This window comes from Carlito syrichta, unplaced genomic scaffold (genome assembly GCF_000164805.1).
Source record: "Carlito syrichta isolate Samal-C Ts95f unplaced genomic scaffold, Tarsius_syrichta-2.0.1 Scaffold315400, whole genome shotgun sequence".
In the NCBI taxonomy this organism is placed as follows: domain Eukaryota; kingdom Metazoa; phylum Chordata; class Mammalia; order Primates; family Tarsiidae; genus Carlito; species Carlito syrichta.
The window spans coordinates 1,104,587-1,128,096 of record NW_007259496.1 but is presented as its reverse complement, the minus strand read 5'-3'; the positions used below and the strand labels follow the sequence as shown (position 1 = coordinate 1,128,096).

At 43.4% G+C, this 23,510-nt stretch overlaps 1 protein-coding gene across 1 annotated transcript in view; it reads right to left on the bottom strand.

Moving 5' to 3' along the window:
• The window catches only part of GALNTL5 (polypeptide N-acetylgalactosaminyltransferase like 5), a gene marked incomplete at its 3' end in the record, with an annotated part of 24,116 nt that extends 17,308 nt beyond the window's left edge, over nt 1-6,808 (bottom strand). The window contains exons 1-2 of the mRNA XM_008072715.1: nt 6,541-6,808; nt 5,322-5,442 (exon numbers count right to left, since the gene is read on the bottom strand). Of these exons, the coding sequence (XP_008070906.1) occupies nt 5,322-5,442; nt 6,541-6,808 (389 nt within the window). The remainder of the gene's footprint in view (nt 1-5,321; nt 5,443-6,540) is intronic.
• Between the last annotated feature and the right edge of the window lie 16,702 nt (nt 6,809-23,510).

Genomic DNA, 23,510 nt, shown 5'->3' with positions numbered 1-23,510 from the left:
GGTCTCGCTGCCCAAGCGGGTCTCGAACCTGCGGACTCAGGCAATCCACTCACCTCAGCCTCCCAAAGGCGTGGGATTACAGGCTGAGCCACCGAGCCCAGCAAATGTTTTATAGAACCCAAATGTTTTATAGAACCCAGATGTAGGAATGCTGCTGGAGCCTCAAAGAACTATTGGAACTAAAGGCTTGAATGACATGTGGATACTCTTTCCATTTCTGCTTTTGATTAGTAATATCAACCTACCTCAAAGGGTTGTGAGGATTCAATGAATTAATGTACAATGCTCTGAATAGCGCCTGATATACAGTATTAATATAGGAGGCTCATTATTATTATTCTCCCTCTGCAGCCAGGCTTGTTTCCACTTCTTTAACTACACGGAGCAAGAGATGTGGTTGCTATCAACATACCTTATGGTCCAATACCCAGGGAGAAACTTGTAGAACTCTCTTTTTCCCTAGACCAAAAATTTACAGGAAAAGATTCATTGGCCCAGCTTGGCTGGGATGCTCATTCCTGGGTTAACCAACTGGGGCCAGAGAGTGGGGTCAAAATATAATATCATTGTTCCTGTAGCAATCATGTGAAAGGGGAAGTATTTCCTGTAAAATACCAGGAAAAGAGTGCAGGGCAGGCAATCCTACAGGTATCGCAGACAGCACCTTCAGGATATTTGTACATCGACGTCGCCATTGAAGGAGAGGCCCTCACTCTTGTCAACATTTTTATCCAAGATGAGATATAGAAAGTATATCTGCTGAATGGATCCTGACATGCTTGAAGGAATGGAGAAGATGTGACATGGCAGAACCAAGGGAAGACCAGAACAGATGGGAATGGTGGGAGGGGTAACGTGCAACACCCTGCATATGGGTCTAGAACATTAAGGGGAAAATATGGCTGTGGAGAAGCATGTGAGAAAATTATTAAAAGGCTTAGCATTACAGTAAGATCACTGAGTTACCACAGAGGAAGGCGGGGGGAGACGGGGTGGGGGGAGAGAGAAAGAGACAGAGAGGGAGAGGGAGGGAGGGAGAGAAGGAGGGAGCAAATATGATGCTAGGCTGAATTATTGGGAGGCTAATACCAAGAATGAAAGAGGTGATATGGTCCAGAGTGACTTGTGCGACTTAAATCACATGTCTAATGTTATATTCAGTCTTGGTGTATCATTTTGAGAAAACTAGAAATAAACAGTACCTTCAGTTTGATGATAGTGGAGGAAACCTGAAACCACATCATTTGAGAACTCTTTAAGACCCTTAAGAGAACACAGTGTGAGCTGGCGTGGTGGCTCACGCCTGTAATCCCAGCACCTTGGGAGGCAGAGGAGAGAGGATTGCCTGAGCCCAGAGGTTCAAGACTAGTCTGGGCAACTTGATGAGCCCTTGTCTTTACAATAAATGAAAAAATTAGCCGGGTATGGTGGCACACGCCTGTGGTTTCAGCTTCTTGGAAGGTTAAGGTAAAAGGATTGCCTGAACCCAGCAAGTCAAGGCTGCGATAGCCGTGAGCATGCCACTGCACTCCAGCCCGGTGACAGAGTGAGACGCCAACTCAAAAAAAAAAGAACCTAGTGTGTATGGGCTTCTCTAAAGTAGATCATTAAATGTTGCTGTGGTATTTCCATAAAAAAGTATTTTGACCGAAATGAGATTTTTTAAGAATAAAAGTAATTTGTCAAGGCCTGGGTTTGGCTGTCCTCAATGAACTGATCTCTTCTCTGCTGATCACATAAATTAACATAGTATAGTACAAAGTAGGACTGTTATGGGTTGAGTTGTATCCCCCTAAATTCATATGATGAAGTTTTAATCTCTAGGACCTCAGGATGTAAACTTATTTGGAAATAGGGTTGTTGTGGATTTAATTAGTAAGATGATGTCATTAGAGTAGGCCCTAATCCGATATGATGTGTTCTAATAAAAAGGGGAAATTTGGGCCTGGTGCAGTGGCTTACACCTATAATCAAAGCACTTTGAGAGGACTGTCTGAGCCCAGGAGTTTGAGACTGGCCTGAGCAACATCATGAGGCCTCATCTTAACAAAAATAAAAATAAAAAAATTTAGCCAGGTATAGTGGTGTGTGTCTGTAGTCCCAGTTACTCGGGAAGCTATAGTCCCAGCTACTTGGGAGGATGAGGTGGGAGGATTGCCTGACCTCAGGTGGTCGAGGTTGTGCTGTGATTGGGTCACTGCACTCCAGCCTGGGTGACAGAATGAGACTCCAACTTGAAAAAATAAAAACAAAGATACATTCCAAAACAAAAAAGGGAGGGCGGGTACGGTGAGACTACAACTCATATAAAAAGATGGTGGGGAGTGGTGAAATTTGGACACAGAGATAGACATACACAAAGGGAAGATGATGTTAAATGATGGGGAAAAGACAGCCCTCTACAAGCCATGGAGAGAAGTCAGGAACAGATCCTTCCTTTACAACTGTCAGAAACAACCAACCCTGATTCAGATGTCCAGCGTCCAAAATTGAGAGAGAATAAGTTTTTGTTGTCTAAGCCACCCAGTTTATAGCACTTTGTTACAGCAGCCCTACCAATCTAGTATAAGAATACTGCTTTTTTTTTTTTTTTTTTTTTTTTAGTTGGGGTCTCACGCTCTTGCCCAGGCTGGAGTGCAGTGGCATGCTCACGGCCACCGCAGCCTCCACCTGCTGGGCTCAGGTGATCCTTCCACCTCGGCCTTCCAAGCAGCTGGAACCACGGGTGCATGTCACCATGCCCAACTAATTTTTTGATTTACTGTTGAGACAAGGTCTTGCCAAGTTGCCCAGGCTGGACTTAAACACCTGGGTTCAGGCTATCCTCTTGTCTCGGGCTCCTAAAGTGCTGGGATTACAGGTGTGAGCCTCCACGCCTGGCAAGATACCACATTTTAATGTGCATAAATATCACCTGGGGTTCTTGCTAGATGCAGGTTCTGATGAAATAGATCTGGAATGGTGCCTGGGATTCCATATAGCTAACAGGCTCCCGGGGTCTGCCAGTGCTGCTGGTCTTTAGGCCACACTTTGAGTGGGAAGTGTGAATGGGTCACTATTTGCTAATTACAATCTTTTAAGCACTTTAGAAAAACAGTAATGTATGCTGGGCATGGTGGCTCATGCCTGCAATCCCAGTACTGGCAGAGGGGAGAGGATTGCCTGAGCCCATGAGTTCAAGACTAGATCGGGCAACTTGGCAAGATTCCTTTTCAAAAATAGATAGATAGATAGATAGATAGATAGATAGATAGATAGATAGATAGATAGATAGATAGATAGATAAATAGACAGATAAGCAAGGTGGGTGTGGTAGCGGGCACGTATAGTTCCAGCTACTTGGAAGACTGAGGAGGAAGTGAGCATGCCACTGCAGATCATCCTGGGTGACAGAGTGAGACCCCCGACTCAAAAAAACAAACCCCAAAAAACAGGAAAACAGTGATGTATAGTGCTAAACTAATTTGTAAATAGATATTTATTTGTTTAAATCCAATTTTTTTTTGAGTTAGAGTCACACTCCTGTCGCCAGGCTAGAGTGCAGTGGTACGCTCATGGTTACCGCAGCCTCTACCAGCTGGGTTCAGGCAATCCTTTTACCTTAGCATTTCAAGAAGCTGGAATCACAGGCGTGCACACCATGCTCAGCTAATTTTTTGATTTATTGTAGAGATAAGGGCTCACAAAGTTGCCCAGGCTAGACTCGAATCCCTGGGCTCATGCAATCTTCTTGCCTTGGCCTCCCAAAGTGCTGGGATTACAGGCTTGAGCCACCGCACCCGGCCAAGTCACACTATTTTAGAAGAGGCGATTTAGGGAGAAAAAATGATGGCATAGAGGGAAATTCATAACCTAAAGGTATATAAAAATATTGACCTTTCTTTTGTGGTAGTTAAATGCTCCATTGTCCTCTAGATTAAATTCATACCATGTTGAGCAAACTGAAATTATTTTTCTTTTATTATGACCCAGATACATCGTGTTGTTATGTACAAACATGACATCTCTTAGTGTGACCTCATAAGTGATATTTGTGACTTCAAATGTTTATGTTGCACACAAGTTGCCACAAGGCAAAGGAGCCACGTTTTCTCCTGTTTCCTGGATATTCCTTAAGTACTTCTCACTTAGTTTAGGAGAATATCTGCCCTTTTTGCCTGGAAATTATCAGAACTTAAAGGAAATTAACCTGGTATTAACACATACATGTTTCAACATGGATGAACCTTGAGCACATTATGCTAAGTGAGAGAGGCCAGTCACAGAAAAGACAAATACTGTATGAGGTACCTAGAGTCATCAGATTCATAGAGAGGCAAAGTAGAATGGTGGTGACCAGGGACTGGCAGGAGTGGAAAATGAGGAGTTGTATAATGGGTACAGAGTTTCAGTTTGGGAGGATGAAAAAGCTGGTTGTACAATGTGAATGTCCTAAATGTCACCAAATGTACTTTTAAAAATGGTTAAAATATGGCGGGTGCAGTGGTTCATACCTATAATCCCAGCACTTTGGGAAGCGAATGTGAGAGGACTGTTTGAATCCACAGGTTCAAGACCAGCCTGGGCAACTTGGTGAGACCTCATCTCTACAATACATTAAAAAATTAGCCAGGTGTGGTGATGCATGCCTGTAGTCCCAGCTACTTGGAAGATTGAGGTAGAAGAATCGCCTGAGCCCAGCAGATTGAGGCTGTGGTGGCCGTGAGCATGCCATGACTCCAGCCTGGGTGACAAAGTGAGACTCTGACTCAGAAGGAAAAAAAAGGGTAAAATGGTAAATTTGATGTTATGTTTATTTTGCCACAATTTATTTTTTAGACAGGGCCTCACTCTGTTGCTCAAGCTGGAGTGAAGTGGCATGCTCATACCTCATTACAGCCTCAAATCCTGGGCTCAAGCAATCCTCCTGTCTTGGCCAAAGTAATGGGACTACAGGTGTGAGTCACCATGACTGGCTAATGTCACAATTTTTAAAAAGGCATTAACATAAATAATCAAAGGAACAATTTTTTTCAAAAGCATACTTTGAAGAAATTAATAAGTAGCTGTCCAAAGCATTTCCTTTCAGGACTGAATCTCCTTTGGCCAGAAACTCTTGTTGGTGATCTGTGGTAAATCAACTCTTGGAAACCTCTAGAACACATTCTGTGCCAGTGGGGAAGATATGCTCTACACTACAGTCATTAGAGTCTTGAAATAGAATCTTGACATTATCTGACTTCAAGTCCTAAAAATAAGAATCTATATTATATAAGACATTTAATATGCTAAAATTTAAATCAGGTTAGTAACTGATGAAAAAATATTTAGAAGGAACATACATTTTATTCCTGGTATCTGGCACCTCTCTCTGGTTGTCCAAGTGTCTACTGACAATGATATTAAATCCATATTTTGAAAATCCACTAAGAAACTCTGGGTCTGAATGGTTGACATTCTTATCTGCAACAAAATGTAATTACAGTCACATAAGTAAAGGTTTACGATCACACAGATGCAGAAAAATAACAACTCTATTCTGAATTCACACCATTTGTTTATTTATTTGTCTATCTATCTATTTATTTGTTTATTTATTTATTTATTTAGGGTTGGACTCTCACTCTGTCACCCAGGTTGGAGTGCACTGGCAGGCTCACGGCCACCGTAGCCTCGACCTCCTGGGCTCAAGTGATCCTTCTGCCTCAGTCTCCCAAGTAGCTGGAAGTACAGGTGTGCACTACCATGCCTGGCTACACACCTTTTATAATGAGACAGAGATATTTTCTTGGAATCTAAACTACCCCCGGATGACAAGACTAGAGGTGAGAGCACAAAGTATTCACACAAATCAAAGCAGGTTCTTTAGCAAAGTAGAATGTGAATAACTAGCTATTCTTCAGTCATTCAGTCTTCCATGGAGAGTAGTTGCTCAACCTCCTTGGTTCCATCATGATTCACAACTACAGTGTGTGAAATTATAGTAACAGAACAATTCAGGGAAAGTGTGAGGTTGAGAGCTGAAATCCTGCGCCCAAAATTCCACTGTCGAGAATAAAACAAGATGGCTGGGTGCAGTGGTTCACGCCTATAATTCGAGCATTTTGGGAGGCCGAGGTAAGAGGATTGCCTGAGCCCAGGGGCTCGAGACCAACCTAGGAAACTTGGTGAGCACTCATCTCTACAATAAATCAAGAAAATTTAGCTGGGCGTGGTGGTGCATGCCTGTATTCCCAGCTACTTGGAAGACTGAGGTGGAAGGATCGCCTGAGCCCAGCAAGTTGAGGCTGCAGTGGCTGTGAGCATATCACTGCACTCCAGCCTGGGTGACAGAGTGAGGCTCCAACTCAAAAAAACAAAAAATTTTAGGTCTAAGCGGTGAATACAGGCATGGCTGTTTTATTATTTTCTGTGTTTAAATAATATGCACACATATGAAAAACTCCATAATTTAAACATTAAATTGCTCTAGAAGGAGCATTCCCTCACTCTTCCAAATGTTAAATATTGTTGTATATTTTCCCCTTAAAATTACTAACAGGAAAAAATTAAAATACTTACACCGATTTATAAATTGTTGCAGTCTTTTAGGTTCATTTTCATCTTCGTCTAACCCTTCTACAACTGCATGTGGTGTTGGCATTTGCTCTGAGTCATGGATACTTTGCTGATGCACATTTTTTTCAGGGGACCGAACTGAGGTAGGCTCATGGCTTTTCTTCTCCTGGCTGTTCTCATGACTATAGTACAAATATACATACAACGAAGCTGTGCAGAACCCAAAGATCATGAATCCATAGAAAAAACATTGAATTGTGGCATTTCTCATTGTAAACCTAGCATTTCAAGGGTCCGTTTTTCAACTTCCTAAGTCAGAAGGATTTAAGAGAAGCAGGATTAGATATTGCAATAGTTTGTAGATCATCTACTTGGCTTGTATTCAATTTTTAGTGTTTTTAAAACAATCACATTTATATCAGTCTTATCATAAAGTGTATCCTTTCTTTCTTTCTTTTTTTTTTGTGAGTAAGGTTTTCACTCTGATGTTCAGGCTGGCACCATCACAGCTCACCACAGCCTCAACCTCCAGCACTCAGACAGTCCTATTTCAATCCCCTGAGTAACTGGGGCATGTGCTACTATGCTTGACTCATTTTTTCTTTCTTTTTTTTTTTTTGAGTCGGAGCCTCACTCTGTTGCCCAGACTGGAGTGCAGTGGCACGCTCATGGCCACCGCAGCCTCAACCTGTTGGGCTCAGGCGATCCTAATGTCTCTACAACAAATCAAAAAATTATCCAGGCCTGGTGGTGCACGCATGTAGTCCCAGCTACTCAGGAGACTGAGTTGGAAGGATTGCCTGAGCCCAGGAGATTGAGGCTGAGGTAGCCGTGACTATGCCACTACACTCCAGCCTGGACAACAGAGTGAGGCTCTGACTAAAAAAAAAAAAAAAGACACATTGAATACATGTGTCTGCCTCCTCTCCCTCTGGACTCAACTACAAAAAAAAATAAAGCTAAAAATTTTCTTGGGAGGCTGGTCACGGTGGCTTATGCCTACACTCCCAGGACTTTGGGAGGCTGAAGTGAGAGGATTGCCTGAGCCCACAGGTTCGAGACCAGCCTGGGCAACTTGATGAGCCCTCATCTCCAATTAATAAAAAAAAATTAGCCGGGCATGGTGGTTTGTGCCTGTAGTTCCAGCTACTTGGAAGGTTGAGGCTGAAGGATCACCTGAGCCCAGCAGGTCAAGGCTGCAGTGGCCGTGAGCGTGCCACTGCACTCCAGCTTGGGTGACAGAGTGAGACACCAACTGAGAAAAAACTTTTTTTTTCTTGGGAAAAGAGAGTGGGCGAGGGAACCTCAGTGTATGCAGGACTGTAACACGTGTTTGGAGGAAAGTTATTGGATGTGTGATAACAGTTGGGAAAGGCAGAGGATGTCACAGCTCAGAGTGTGCAGTGAAAAGACTTTGAAGTGGAAGTAGGTCAAGCTGATCCTAGAGCAGCTCAGGTCTTGGAGGCCCTAGGCAAGTCAGGGGCCACATGACTTGGGGTTTGGGGAAAGCCATGTGTTAGGATTCAGAATAGTCAGCATGCTTCACTTGTCCCTCCAGGTGGGAGCCTGGCAGTTTCTTCCTTAGAGAATTGGGACTGCAGAGGTTAAACCTCTACAGAGATTTCGAAGCTTGAGGCTGAAGCCAAGAGCATTGCTTAAAGCATCTGGATGTGGAGTGTTTGGGTTGCTTTGTCCTCTTTCCCTCCTTCCACATAGGATCCTAGAAGCCAGGTTGCTATACCTGAGATGAAAGATAGGAGAATTATTCTAGGAACAGGAGGTAGGGTTCAGAGGAAAGGCCTCCACACACTGACATGTGAGAGCTCCCAACAGAGCAGCCAGCTGTTCCATGCAGGCCTCTCATGCTGCCACTTGAGAACAGCACAGAAAAGGGGTAGTTAAAATTTAAACACAATTGTTAAAATTAAAAAACCAGCCAGGCACAGTGGTTCACACCTGTAATCTCAGCACTTTGGGAGGAGGCTGAGGTAGGAGGATCACTTGAGGACAGGAGTTCAAGATCAGCCTGAGCAACATAGTGAGACCTTGTCTCTACAAAAAAATTAAAATCTGGCCATGGTGGCATGTGTCTGTAGTCTCAGCTACTCGGGAGGCTGAGGCAAAATGATCGCCTGAGTCCAGGAGCAATGGTCGTATGTAGGTCAAGTTCCCCAGGAAACAGCATTTGTGAGTGGTGATTGTGCCACTGTGCTCTAGCCTGGGCAACAGAGTGAGACTCCAACTAAAAAAAAAAACTGAGCTCTGGTGTTTTATTCTAGGAGGCATGTATAAGGTTCAACTAGTAATGAGTTCCAAAAAGCAGCGAGATAAAAATGGAGTGAAGAAAATGATCAAATCAATAATACCAAAATAGTTTCCAGGACTATAAGGGGTCCACAGCATGCCCAGTACCATGAATGAGAAAAGATCCCGAAAGCTTCCAGAGGTGGGAAAAAGTTGACATAAACAAGGAGAATCAAAGTGGTATCCCATTCTCAACAGCAACATTGAATTCTGAAAGACCACAGAGAAATGGCTTTAACATTTTCCATTAAATGATATTCTACATAGAATCCTACACCTAGTCAAAATGGAATCAAACTTGAGAGTGAATAAATATATTTTCAGATATGTAAAGGACTCAGAAAAACCACTCTCCATGTATGTATTCTACATGTGGGGTGTAAATGTCGACAAAGCAAAGAGTAAACAAAGAAGACACAAGCCCAGGACAGCGTATCCAGCCTCTGAAAGAGGTAGAGAAGTCTCCCCCAGCTGTCGGGATAGTTCATGCCAGAGCCTCACAGCTGAGTCCCTGCCCCCACAATTACTCTTAGCTGAGTGAGGCAAGCAGATTTGTCCTAGCCTCCCTTTCCCTGGCGGAACTCACATTTGAAGCTGGTCAATGGACCCAACTCCCTTGTGTCAATTTGGGAAGATTCCGAAGGGCCCTCTGCTCTAGCTGTTCTTGGGGTAGAGAGAGGCTCTGGTCACAACTGCATCATGGTCCAATCTCTGCCTCCAGTTGATCCTACTTCCCTCCCTTCCTCCCTTGCAATGGTTGTCCCCAAGTCCACTCCCAGTAAACCTTCTGCATGCAAATCTCAGCCTCAAATGCTGTTTCCTGGGGAACTTGACCTACGTACAACCATTGCTCATGAAGTGCAGGAAGATAGATTCTATGGTGGGATTTTAGAGCTGGGTCACCCTCCAGTCTGCTGGCACTGAGGACCCTGTCACCAGTGGAAAGGTGGTGTTCTGATAGCTCCTGGCATGCTATAGGAATGTACTTGTTAGAATTTACACTGGTGGTGAACTGGAGTGGAAAGGAATGTTCCGGCTGGGGCATTTGAGTGAGGTGGGAGAGGGGAGTAGAGATTATAAATACCATGGAATCGAGTGGCTGTTGTATGATGCTGTGGGTGCATTTGAGGAAGGCAATAAAGGTGTAATCACCAATTGGGCAAAAATAGCAGAGCCAGAGACCCTCCTTAGCAGCATATATAAACTTTAATTTTCTACAACCAAAGGGCAGAGAAAGCTGAGTCGTGTCCTGTTCTTAACGATCAGAACTCCAGGGAGGTTTGAATTTTCCATCCTGGCTAGTCCTCTAACTCAGGAAGAAGGAGCCTCTGACACTTGGGATGGGGATGTCTGGGTAGAGTCACACTTGAGACCCGGGAACCCCAGACCCACAGGAACCTTCTGGGCATACAGCAATAGCCCACTCCTCCCTGTTAAAGGCTAATTTTCCACCTTTGCTTTGCAAGAAAAACACTCCGAGTATCCTCCTGGCCATCTAGGGTCAAATTATAGCTCAACCTGCTGGGAAAGTGCTAGCCTGATAAGGGAGGAAGGAGAATGTCCCCAAAGAAGCTGCAGGATTAGTCATCATGAACCAGTGGGAGCCCAGTGTGCCCAGTGTGTCCATGTGAGACTGAGTCCTGAAGATGCTGGATCAAGGGAGGGGAAATATAAGTTGCATTAGGGAATGTTTACTAATGCAGGAATGGTCCCCCAGGGCACAAGATTTAACACCCTGACAGATCCTGGGTGCACAGTAAAGATTCACTGATTGAATAAATAACATTTCTAAGTGAAATATTTGATTATGCAAAGAAAATGTATCAAATGTATAAAGAGAAGAAGATAACTTCTGGCTAGGGAAAATGGTGGATTAGGACAATGGAAAAGAAGATAAAGCTGTTTTACCTTATGTTACTGCCATGTCTTCCTATCAAATATCTAAATTTTGTTAGGGGGCAGTGTCTCACGGCTGTAATCCCAGTACTTTGGGAGGCCAAGGTGGGAGGATTGCTTGAGGCCAGGAGTTCGAGGCCAGCCTGAGCAACATAGTAAGACCTTGTATCTACAAAAAATTTGTAAAAAGTCGTCTGGGCATGGTGGCACACACCTGTACTTCCAGCTACTCGGAAGGCTGAGGTGGAAGGATTGCCTGGGCCCAAGAGGCTGAGGCTGCAGTGAACGGTGATCGTGCCACTGCATCCAGCCTGGATGACAGAGTGAGACCCTGACTTTATATAAATAAATAAATTTTGAGAGATTTTGTGTTAACTTCTTCAAAAATCAAATGCAACTAAAAGCTAATTAAAATAGGAGAAGAGGGGCAATCAAATTTAATATATAAAAACATACACAGGTTTTATATGAAATGATTATAATGAAAAATAGATCCTTACTCTCTAGGATTCAACTATATTAAGAAAACTTGTGCTGGATGTGGTGACTCATTTCTGTAATCCCAGCACTTTGGGAGGTGGAGACGAGAGAATTACCTGAGCTCAGGAGTTGGAGATCAGCCTGAGCAACATGGCAAAACCTCGTCTCTACAATAAATTTAAAAAAATTAGCCCAGCATTGTGGCACATGCCTGTGAGTCCAGCTACTTGGAAGGCTGAGGTGGAAGGATCACCTGAGCCCAGCAGGTAGAGGCTGTGGTGACCAGGAGCGTGCCACTACACTTCAGAATGAGCGACAGAGACTGTGACTCAAAAAAAAAAAAAAAAAAAACTTGAGAGAAATTATCTTTAGACATAAACATTTATAAACATACTCTCCAATGTTCTTATTTTACTAACATGTGTTCTTATGTTTATTAAAGCAGAGCTTACCCTAGTTCTCTGGAGTATGGACCTAACCTTCCTCCCACCCCTACACTCCCACAGAACACAGAAAACCCCTCTTACCAAGAGATAAATCTAAGAGGTCTGTGATTGGCTTTTTGACTGTATCCTCAGAAGAAAATAGTGTTCAGTTATTTTCTTCACTAAAATATGCTGAATTCACATGCTGAAAAAAACAGAATTAATTTGTAAAGCATATTTCAATGATAATGTCTACGTATGGTATAAAAAAGTCAAGTGCATTAAAGAGACTTAACAGTTGACTAAAATAACCCTGTAAAGAAAAAAAATGCAGCTAATAATCACCCCCCTCACATACATCACCCAAAACCCTAAACAAAATTTGGATTTATAATCATTGAGTCTGTTTATAGCATGAGTATTTCAAATCAGGAAACCATGACCATGATTTAGATAATATCGCAATTAATTTTCCTGTAAATGATCAGCATTTTTAAAGCCCTAGCTTTTCTAGGATATTCTTAATACTGATCTCCATACAAGAACTATGACTTTCTGATACTGCTAAGGGTTTTTTTTCTATTGAATTTTTTTGAATAAGTAATACATTTACTTGGTATAAATTTTAAGAGCATAAAGAACTAGACAGCTGGGTGTGGCGGCTCACACCTGTAATCCCAGCACTTTGGGAGGTGGAGGCAAGAGGATTGCCTAAATCCAGGGGTTTGAGACCAGCCTGGGCAACTTGGCGAGACCTCATCTCTACAATACATCAAAAAATTAGCTGGGCATGGTGGCGTGTGCCCATCTACTTGGAAAGCTGAGGCAGAAGGATCATCTGGGCCTAGCAGGTCGAGTCTGCGGTGGCCATGAGCATGCCACTGCACTCCAGCCTGGGTGACAGAGTAAGACTCTGACTCAAAAACAAAACAAAACAATAACAGCAAAAACTATATAATGAAAACTGGCTCTATTTTTCAAGAATGAAAGCCATTACAATGGCCACTCTACCCTTAGGGGGGCATAACCAACCTGGTTACTATGCCCCCATTAAAAAAAAATCAAATAAACCTTCTTAATCCTCATCCCCAGAGCTAGCATCCCATTCAAAACTCAGTGATTTGAAGCACTGCTTCCACTGATTCGAGGTGAAAGACATGTTTCCCCCCCCCCCCGTGTTTGTTCATACTTCCAGCATACGGAGCTCAATCCACCTACCACTGAGACAATTGTATTGGCTTCTTTGTAATTGATATATTTTCCAAGAAGAGTCATAGGTGGACTTAAGGCAAGGGTCTATGCTGAATGAATGGAAAGATGTAATTTTTCCCCTTAGATGGAAGACTTTATGGTACCTGAATTCCAGGCAAATACCTGATTGTGCCGGGTTGCCCTGTCAGCGTGGTAGTTCTGAAATGCCACAGCAGGCTGTCTCACAAAGCCCGATGACATCACACAGGGCAGCCCCAGCCCCCAGAGGCCCCTGCCTGGAAGCCAGCTAGCAGGTGGCATCCAGGAATTCTAAAATTTAAAGAGTTCTTCAAGAAAGACTTAAAATCCTTACTCCTCAACTGAGGAAACCGGGAAAGCCTCATATTAGGCAAGGTCAAAATCCGGGGTGACTGTATTCTCTAGGCAAAGTCTTATTTTTAGGTCTTTAGAAACTTAAAAAATAGCACAAACTTTCAGAATACCATAAGAAACTTAACAATGAGTCAAAGGGTTATTTGACTGCCTTTTAATTTTTTCCTCTGTATGATTCAACATTTAGATGTCAGCACATGCGTTCAGCCAAATGCTTGTGAAATTTCTTCTTTCCTAAGTATCTGAGCAGATTTGATGCTCTCTGCTTTGAGGAGGCTGACTCAGTGTTGCCTGCAAGAACACATCTGCTTCAAAGTCTGTGAGAGGAAGCAGGTGGATCGGGACCTTTATATAACCTTGCCAGGGGCAGATACGATGGGCAATAATGATATCCTGGGCAGATAAGGGGGCAATAATGACCTCCATAACTCTTGAACCTCCTTTCTACAGGCTGGATAGGAAGGTCTCTTTGTCCATTAATATTAATATTAAAAAGTACCTTTTTAGTCATAATAGTCCCAAATTGGAAACAGCCCAATGTTCATCAATAGTAGAAAGGATACATTGTGGCGTATTTATATAATGGAACCAAAATAGCAATGAAAAAGACGAAATGATAGCTGTGGACAACAACATGGAAGCATTTATGGACATGGCGTCAAGCCAAAGAAGCAACACACAGGAGTGTATGATTCTATTTCTATGAAGTTCAAGAAGAGGCAAAGCTATTCTAGAGTGTTAGTAGTCAGAACAGTGGTTACTTTTAGGGGACAGGACGGTGGTGCTTGTCACTGAGGAAGGCAAGAGAGATCCTTTTAGGGTGCCGGAGTGCCCCATATCTTCTTGATTTGGGTGAAGGTTTCACAGAGTCTGCCTATACATTTGTTGGGGGGTTCACTGAAGGTTTATGCACTTCATTGTATGTATGACATATCTTGAAAAAATAAAGGAGTAAAAAGTAAGTCGATGCAAATTTTGGACAAAGATTTACTGGGGAGTTTTGCAAGTTTTATATGGTTTGATTGTTGTAATAAAATAAACTGTTTCTGAGAAAGATGCATATAAATCTTATTCAAAAAATTAGAAATGTTTGTGTGTTTATTTATTTATTTTTGAGTCAGAGTCTTACGCTATCGCCCAGGCTGGAGTACAGTGGCACGCTCACAGCCACCACAGCCTCGACCTGCTGGGCTCAGGCAATACTCCCACTTCAGCCTTCAAGTAGCTGGAACTACAGGTGTGCGCCACCACACCTGTCTAATTTTTTTATTTTACTGTAGAGATAAGGTCTCGCCATGTTGCCCAGGCTGGTCTCAAACCTGTGGGCTCAGGCAATCCTCTTGCCTCTGCCTCCCAAAGTGCTGGGATTACAGGGGTTAGCCACCATACCTGGCTATTTATTTTCTTATTATTTTTTTGAGTCAGAGTCTCATTTTGTCATGCAGGCTGGAGAATAGTGGCACACTCACAGTCACCGCAGCCTCAACCTACTGGGCTCAGGCAATCCTTTCGCCTCAGGCTTCCAAGTAGCTGGAACCACAGGCATGCACCACCATACCTGGCTAATTTTTTTTCTTTCTGATTGATTGTAGAGACGAGGTCTTGCCATGTTGCTCAGGCTGGTCTCAAACTTCTGAGCTCAGGCGATCCTCTCATCTCCACCTCCCAAAGTGCTGGGATTATAGGCATGAGCCACCACACCTGGCAGAGAATTGTATTTATTTTGATTTTTTTATTGAAATATAATTCACATACCATATTATTCACTCTTAATTTGTGTTGTAGCATTGTGTCAGTACTTAATTCCATTTTATGGCTGAATAATAATCTATTGTTTGAAAATACTACATTTTATCTCCTCATCAATTGGTGAAAATTTAGGTTGTTTCCAATTTTGGCAATTATTAATAATACTGCTATGAATAGTCCTGTACAAGCTTTTGGGTGGGCATATGTTTTCAATTCTCTTGAGTATACACCTAGGAATAGAATTGCAAACAGTAACTCTATGTTTAATTATTTGAGTAATTGCCAGACTGTTTTCTAAAGCAGGTGTACTGTGCAATTTTTATTTCCAAGATTTTTCCCAAGGAAGAGGAATACAAGTCATTAACTACCCTTCCTTAGGGCTTCGCTTATGGATTTCAAACTTGTCTTGCTGGCCCCTACCATTGTGCATAAACTAATTCCTGGCAATAAATTTCTTCGTATACGTCTTTCCACTGGTTCTGTTTTTCAGGTTAATAGTTGCATACACTTGTGTAGCCCAAGCCTTTTAAAAATATAGACCCTAACACAGGTGCAGTGGCTCACGTCTGCAATCCCAGCACTTTGAGAGGCTGAGGTGACAGGATTGCTTGTCCAGGGATTCGAGGCTAGCCTGGGTAACTTGGTGAGACCCCCCCCCCGCCGTCTCTACAATAAATAAAAAAATTAGTCAGATATGGTGACACACATACCTATTCCAGCTATTTGGAAGTTCCAGCTATTTGGAAGGCTGAGGCGGAAGGATTGCCTGAACCCAGCCGATTGAGGCTGCGGTGGTCACAAGTGTACCAGTGCACTCCAGCCTGGGAGACAGAGTGAGACTCTGACTCAAAAAGAAAAAAGAAAAAAGAAAAAAACAAAAACAAAAACAGAGTCTCACTCTGTTGCCCAGGCTACAGTGCAGTAGCATGCTCACAGCCACTGCAGCCTCGACCTGCTGGGCTCCGGTGATCCTTCCGCCTCAGCCTTCCGAGTAGCCGGAATTACAGGTGCGCGCTACCACGCCCGGCTAATTTTTGATTTATTGTAATGAGATGAGGTCTCGTCTGCCCAGGCGGGTCTCGAACCCGCAGGCTCAGGCAATCCACTCACCTCAGCCTCCCAAAGGCACGGGGTTACAGGCTGAGCCACCGAGCCCGGCTGATTTTTTTTTTTTTTATTGTAGGGATGAGGTCTCAGCAAGTTGCCCAGGCTGATCTCGAACCTGTCGGCTCAGACGATCATCTCACCTCGACATCCAAAGTGTTGGGATTATAGGTGTGAGCCACCACACCTGGTTGTTATTATTATTATTATTATTATTTTGATGAATAATTTGTTATTGTTAAAAACCATCAAGTTGGCCATTGCTTTGCTAAACTGTGGTTTGACCGTGTGGTTCCATGAACCACAGTCACCATGTTTCCTGGCCTTGGCCCCCTCCCCTACCTGGGGGGGGGGTGAATCTTCTCTCTCTCTCTCTAATTTACTTTTAAAATAAGCTATATTTTCCAATCTAAAAAAAAAAAAATCCCGTTTGTTTACCTATTATTTTGTGGTTGAATACCTGGATATTTTAGTTTATTATGGCTGCCATAACAGAATACTACAGACTAGATGGTTTACCAACAGAAACTTATTTTTCCCATAGTTCTAGAGGCTAGGAGTCCAAGATCAAGCTGTCAGCAGGGTTGGATTCCTCCAAGGACCCTCTCCTTAGCTTACAGGTAGCCACCTTCTTGCTGTGTCCTCACATGCTCTCTGGTGTATGAGCACACTTGCTGTCTCTCTTGTGTCACCATTTCTTCTTACAAGGCACCAATCAGATTGTATTAAATGAGGTACCCTAATAAGCTTCTTTTAACTTAATTGCCTCTTTAAAGGCCTTATCTCCAAATACAGTCCCATTCTGAAGGTCTGGAGGTCAGGACTGCGATATATGAAGTTTGGGAGATATAATTCAGTCCATTGCACGGTGTTATCTCCAGATTGGAGCTATTATAAATAAAGCTTTTCTGAACATTCCTGTATATGTGTTTTTATGGACATATGCTTTTGTTTCTCTGAGTTAACCCCTAAGAGTGTTTAGTCTTAAAAGAAGCTACCAGACCTTTTACCAAAGTGGTAGCGTAATTTATGCTCCCACCTAGTGTTGTCAGTCTTTTAAATTTTGACTGGACAGAATGGATATCCAGCAGTAATAGTAGCTGAATCAGCCTTGATGAGCGGGAGACCATATTGTTGGGTCCATGAATAGTCTCTACTTGTGTAATCTGATCCCTGAGCATTGCACCAGCACTGGATAATTAAAGAGAGGTTGGCTGATATCTGAGGTGTACATTCTCTAATAAGCATTAACACGAGACACTATGGTACACTCAACTTGTGCTACCAGAATAAGGTCATCACGTGCCTTTTCCTCAGACTTCTTTGATTGTCTTTCAATCTTACACATTCCAGGCCCTGGACTGAGCAGCTAAGCCATTTCCCACTGGCTATGGGTCCAGGTATACTTGAACCTCAGGCCAGTACCCCCTCTACCCAAGGCGGATGATCAAATGTGTAAATTTCCCATCATTTGATGGATCACGGCTCCACCCACTTGACCTTATCACTCAGTGACTTTGATGATATGCAGCTTGTGATAAGCAGGTCTGGTCACAAGGACACTTGGTATTTCATGGTCGGGAACCCAGTTTCTATTAAGAGCCAAGCCAGGAGCTGTTTTCAGAGAGGTGGATTCATGCTCCCTAATCCTAGTAAGTCTGCATAGTAACTCTTCTATGGGGTTAGCCATAGATCCTCCCACAATGTCCTTACAGGTCCCTCATCAGGTCCCTCATCAGACTTGCTGGGTCATACAGCATGAGTGGAAGGGCAGCTTGTAACCTGGACCTGGTGCAGAGCTCTATCTTTCTTTAGACCCATGTCAAATCAGCAGCTTTTCAAATTTCCCCCAGAATGAGCTGGATAATTATTCTTTTTTTTTTTTTTTTTTTTTTTTGAGTTGGAGTCTCACTCTGTCGCCCAGACTGGAGTGCAGTGGCTGCTCCCGGCCACCACAGCCTCGACCTGGTGGACTCCAGCGATCCTTCCACCTCAGCCTTCCAAGTAACCAGAATTACAGGCACGCGCTACCACGCCCGGCTGATTTTTTGATTTATTGTAGAGATGAGGTCTTGCTGCCCAGGCGAGTCTCAAATCCACAAGATCAGGCAATCCACTCACCTCAGCCTCCCAAAGGCGCGGGATTACAGGCTGAGCCACCGAGCCCGGCCGGATCATTATTCTTAAGTGAAGTCTGTGCTGCCTACAAAATCCAAAGAGGTCCAATGGATGCCATACCTCTTTAGGAGATGCAAAGAATGGCAACTTGTCCTTTATCTTAGAATCAACATCTTGGCATGTCACAGATTACTGGATCCCTAAAAGCTTCATCAATTTGAATTTGAAATGGGGCTAAGATCTAATTAAGTTTAAGATATAACTGTCATTTGCTACTATCCATTTGGTTTTTATGGGGGCCATACAGGGACACTGAATTAAAATGATGGGACCACTACCCCTGCATTCTTTAAGTCTTTGCTGGTATTAGTAATCTCTGTAATTGTTTCTGGGATGTGGTATTGTTTCTTATTTACTATCTTGGAAGAGTATGGAGAGGAGATGTTTCAAGGGTTTCTTCTTGTCTGATTCTTCCATAGTGGTCCATCTTACACAGGTGAGGGAACCAACATATGCAGTCTGCCAACTGCTAGGTATATCTATCCCAACTATACACTCATGGACCAGAGAAGTAACCACAGAGAAGATCTGTGGACCTATCAAGACCTCTGTCAGCCAGACAGGTAAAACTCCATTTATCACCTAGTTGCTGCAAGTCCCCACCTAATAGGTGGTTGTGATAATGTTTCAGATCCTCTGAAGTGAAGATGAGACATCATATCTAACAGTACTTGATAGAACCATACCTGTTTTTGAAAATGTATTCCCTTTTTCCCAGGCCACAGTCATCCTGACAAATGGCTGAAGGTTATTTTGGGGAAGGGTGGGGCAATATGTACTGTTTATATATATATTTTTTTATTTGGAGTCTCACTCATCCAGACTGGAGTGCAGTGGCATGCTTGCAGCCACCGCAGCCTCGATCTCCTGGGCTCAGGCGATCCTTCTGCCTCAGCCTTCCAAGTAGCTGGAACTACAGGCGTGTACCACCATGCCCAGCTCATTTTATGATTTATTGTAGAGATGAGGTCTCACCATGTTGCTCAGGCTGGTCTCGAACCCCTGAGCTCAGGCAATCCTCTCACCTCGGCCTCCCAAAGTGCTGGGATATAGGTGTGAGCTACTGCACCTGGCAATACATACTGAATATATTTAAAGCAGCATTGCAAGGTCCTTCATCAAGGAGACCCAGCCACACTTGCAGTATATGAGCTCTCAGTCTGTGAACTAACTTGTGGAAACCTGGCTCTAGATTTGAAAACTTGGCTAGGGACTCTGATTTTCCATTGTAATAGCCAATGTTAACCTTCAGCTTGCTAGCTCTCAAAAAATTTTTTTAATTATAAAAGTCACATTAGCCAGGCTCGGTGGCTCAGCCTGTAATCCCGCGCCTTTGGGAGGCTGAGGTGAGTGGATTGCCTGAGCCCGCGGGTTCGAGACCCGCCCGGGCAGCAAGACCTCATCTCTACAATAAATCAAAAATCAGCCGGGCGTGGTAGCGCATGCCTGTAATTCTGGATACTTGGAAGGCTGAGGCGGAAGGATGGCTGGAGCCCAGCAGGTCGAGGCTGTGGTGGCCGGGAGCGGCTGCTGCACTCCAGTCTGGGCGACAGAGTGAGACTCCAACTCAAAAAAAAAAAAAAAAAAAAGTCACGTTAACACCCTAGTAAATTATCAGTCTTGTCTTTTGTAATTGTAATACAATGACCTATTAACCATCACCAGAGATTCCTGCTTGACATGTGGCCTTAGATACCACTATGGTCTTGCTACCTATTCTGGTAATTACATCTACCTTGTGTTTGCCAGTTTAGCGCCACCTCCTAGCCTCAATTCCATCATCCCCACTGATACTAAGAAACACAGTTTCATGGCGATTCTCCTACTGTTAGCTCTGGTCTACAAAGGACAGTCATTGCCAAACTTAAAAAAAATGCCAATGCCCCCTTACAAACGCATTTCTTATTGTCATTACATTAATGAAGCAGCATCCTCTGAACCATTCCAGGGAGCATTGGGAGATGGTGGGTTCTCTGGTCTCATGTAATAAATCCACTCTTGCCGGGCTTGGTGGCTCAGCCTGTAATCTCGCGCCTTTGGGAGACTGAGGTGGGTGGATTGCCTGAGCCCGCGGGTTCGAGAACATCTTGGGTAACTTGGCAAGACCTCATCTCTACAATAAATCAAAAAAATTAGCCGGGCGTGGTAGCGTCCACCTGTAGTTTCAGCTACAAGGAAGGCTGAGGCAGAAGGATTGCCGGAGTCCAGCAGGTCGAGGCTGCGGTGGCCGGGAGTGGCCACTGCACTCCAGTCTGGGTGACAGAGTGAGACTCCAACTCAAACAAATAAAAAATAAAATAAATAAATAAATAAATCCACTCTTTTTTTTTTTCTTGAGTAGGAGTCTCACTGTCATCCAGGCTGGAGTGCAGTGGCATGCTCATGGCCACCGCAGTCTTGACCTGCTGGGCTCAGGAGATCCTTCCACTTCAGCCTTCTGAGTAGCGGAAACCACAGGCATGTGCCACCACGCCCGGCTAAGTTTTTTTATTTATCGTAGAGACGAGGTCTCGCCAAGTTGCCCAAGTCAGTCTCGAACCTCTGGGCTCAAGTAATCCTCTTGCCTCAGCCTTCCAAAGTGCTGGGATTACAGGCGTGAGCCACTTTGCCTTTCATCAGTCCACTCTTAATAGTTCTTTTCTCTGAGCCTTCTGACCCTTCTTCTTGAATATTTTCCCAGTGGAGCTGTGGAACCTCCACTTCATTTCTTGTGGGCCATTGTCTCCTCCAAGCTTCAAGGAGCCATCCCAGCAGTATAGTAGGATTGGCTTCAGTGACCTTTGCCAGGACAGTATGCTCTAAGTCATAGAAGACTACACTCATGTTAGCCATCTCTTGCCTACCCAGCCTTGTCTGGATACCCTGGTTCAGTCCCCCAACATGTAGTCTCATGTATGTTCTATTTTTCCTAGAAAATATTGGATAGGTCTAGCAACTCTTTCAGTATTTAAGCTATTTCCTCTCAGAGAGCAAGACTGAACTTCCTTAGTTGGGTTGTTCTAGGGTTTGACAATAGTTATCAGCTTGAAGACTATGGTAGGGGTGGGGGGTGAGACAGGTCCTGAAGAGAATCAGCAGCATCTTATGAGACATCTGCCTTAGGTGGTCTCCAGTCAAGGAGAGGAGGCTCACCTTTGGCAAGGGGGAAGAAATGCTTCTCCCATTTCAGAGGAATCAGGAGAATCTGAGGATTAAAAAGTTGTATATTTTACCAGGTGCGATAGCTCATGCTTGTAATCCCAGTGCTTTGGGAGGCTGAGGTAGAAGGATTGCTTGAAACCAAGAGTTTGAAACCAGGCTGGACAACATAGGGAGACACCCATCCCTACACAAAAAATTAAAAGTTATCTAGGAGTGGTGGTGTGCACCTGTAGTCCTAGCTATTCAGGAGGCTGGGGCTGGTGGATTCCTAGAGCCTGGGAGTCTGAGGCTACAATGAGCTGATTGTACCATTGCACTCTTGCCTGGGTGACAGAGTATGACCCTGTCCCCCTCCCCCCAAAAAATCTTAGATTCAACCATTCCAATCCTAGGTCTTAGGGACCTGGTCTTTTCCTGATATTGCCATAGGAAACCTGATGAGACTGTGCATTGCAGCCCCTTTGCAGTCTGGCCGATACTTCAGTTAGATTCTATGGCTGATTTTCAGCATTTTCTACCCTTGTAAGTCTCTTTAAAGATGGCCACACAGCAAATTCAGCAGTTACAGGATACGAAATCAATACTAAAAAATCAGTTGTGCTTATATACTAACATTGAACAATCTGAGAAGAAAATTAAGAAAACAATTCCATTTGCAATAGCATAAAATTAGAAAACACAGGTACTCTCAACTTAAATTGAGTTGTGTCACAATAAACCTATAAAGTTGAAATAAAATAAGTCAAAAATTCATTTAACCCATCTAACCTACCAAACAACATGGCTTAGTCAAGCCTACCCTAAACATTAGCCTACAGGTGGGCAAAAATCATCTAACACAAAGTCTATTGTAATAAAGTATCAAATAACTCATGTAACTTATTGAATACAGTCATCCCTTCATATAGTCACGGGTTTCATATCTGTGGATTCAAGTAACCATGGATTGAAAATATTTTTTGAGGCCAGGCATGGTGGCTCACGCTTGTAGTCCCAGCACTTTGGGAGACTGAATCTAAAGGATTGCCTGAATCCGGGGGTTCAAGACCAGCCTGGGCAACTTGGCGAGACCTCATCTCTACAATAAATAAAAAAATTAGCCGGGCATGGTCTTGCATGCCTGTGGTTCCAGCTATTTGGGAGGCTGAGGCAGAAGGATCCTCTGAGCCAGCAGGTCGAGGCTGCAGGGGGCTGTGATTGTCATGATTGTGCCATGGCACTCCAGCCTGGGCCACAGAGTAAGACTCCAACTCAAAAAAAAATTTTTTTTAAAAGGATGATTATCAGGCAAACTCCTCGGGTCCCTCCCACTGTGGGAGCTTTTCTGTCCTCTCAAAAAATCCTGCTTTCTCAAAAAAAAACAAGAGAAAAATTAAAAAAAAAAAGGATGAATATCTATGTACCGAACATGTAAAGACTTTTTTCTTTGCCTTTAGTTCTTAAATAATATAGTATAACAACTATTTATGTAGATAAGCATTTATGGATTTTGGTGTCTACTTTGAGCCCTGGAATCAGTCCTTTATGGATACTGAGGAATGACTGTACTGCACTGAAAGTGAAAAACAGGATGGTTGTGTGGGTCTTGAAGTACAATGTCTACTGAGTGTGTATCACTTTTGTGCTATAATAGAGTTGAAAAATTGTTAAGTGGAATCATCAAGTCAGAGGCTATCTGTACTTAGGAATAAACCTAACCAAAAGGTGAAAGCTTTGTGCACTGAAAAATCTCAAAACAGTCCTGAAAAAAATTAAATATAATAGTCCCCACTTATCTGTGGTAGATACATTTCTTTCTCTCTCTTTTTTTTTTTTGAGTTGGAGTCTTACTCTGTCGCCCAGGCTGGAGTGCATTGGCACGCTCACAGTCACTGCAGTCTTCCACCTCAGGCAATCCTTCCACCTCAGCCTTCCAAGAAGCTGAAATTACAAGCAAGCACCACCACAACTGGTTAATTTTTTGATTTGTTGTAGAGATGAGGTCTCGCCAAGTTGCCCAGGCTTTTCTCAAATCCGTGGGCTCAGGAAATCCTCTCACCTCAGCTTTCCAAAGTCTCTACCTAAAAAACCCTAGAGAGTCTGTCAAAACCCTCCTCACATTGATAAAAGATT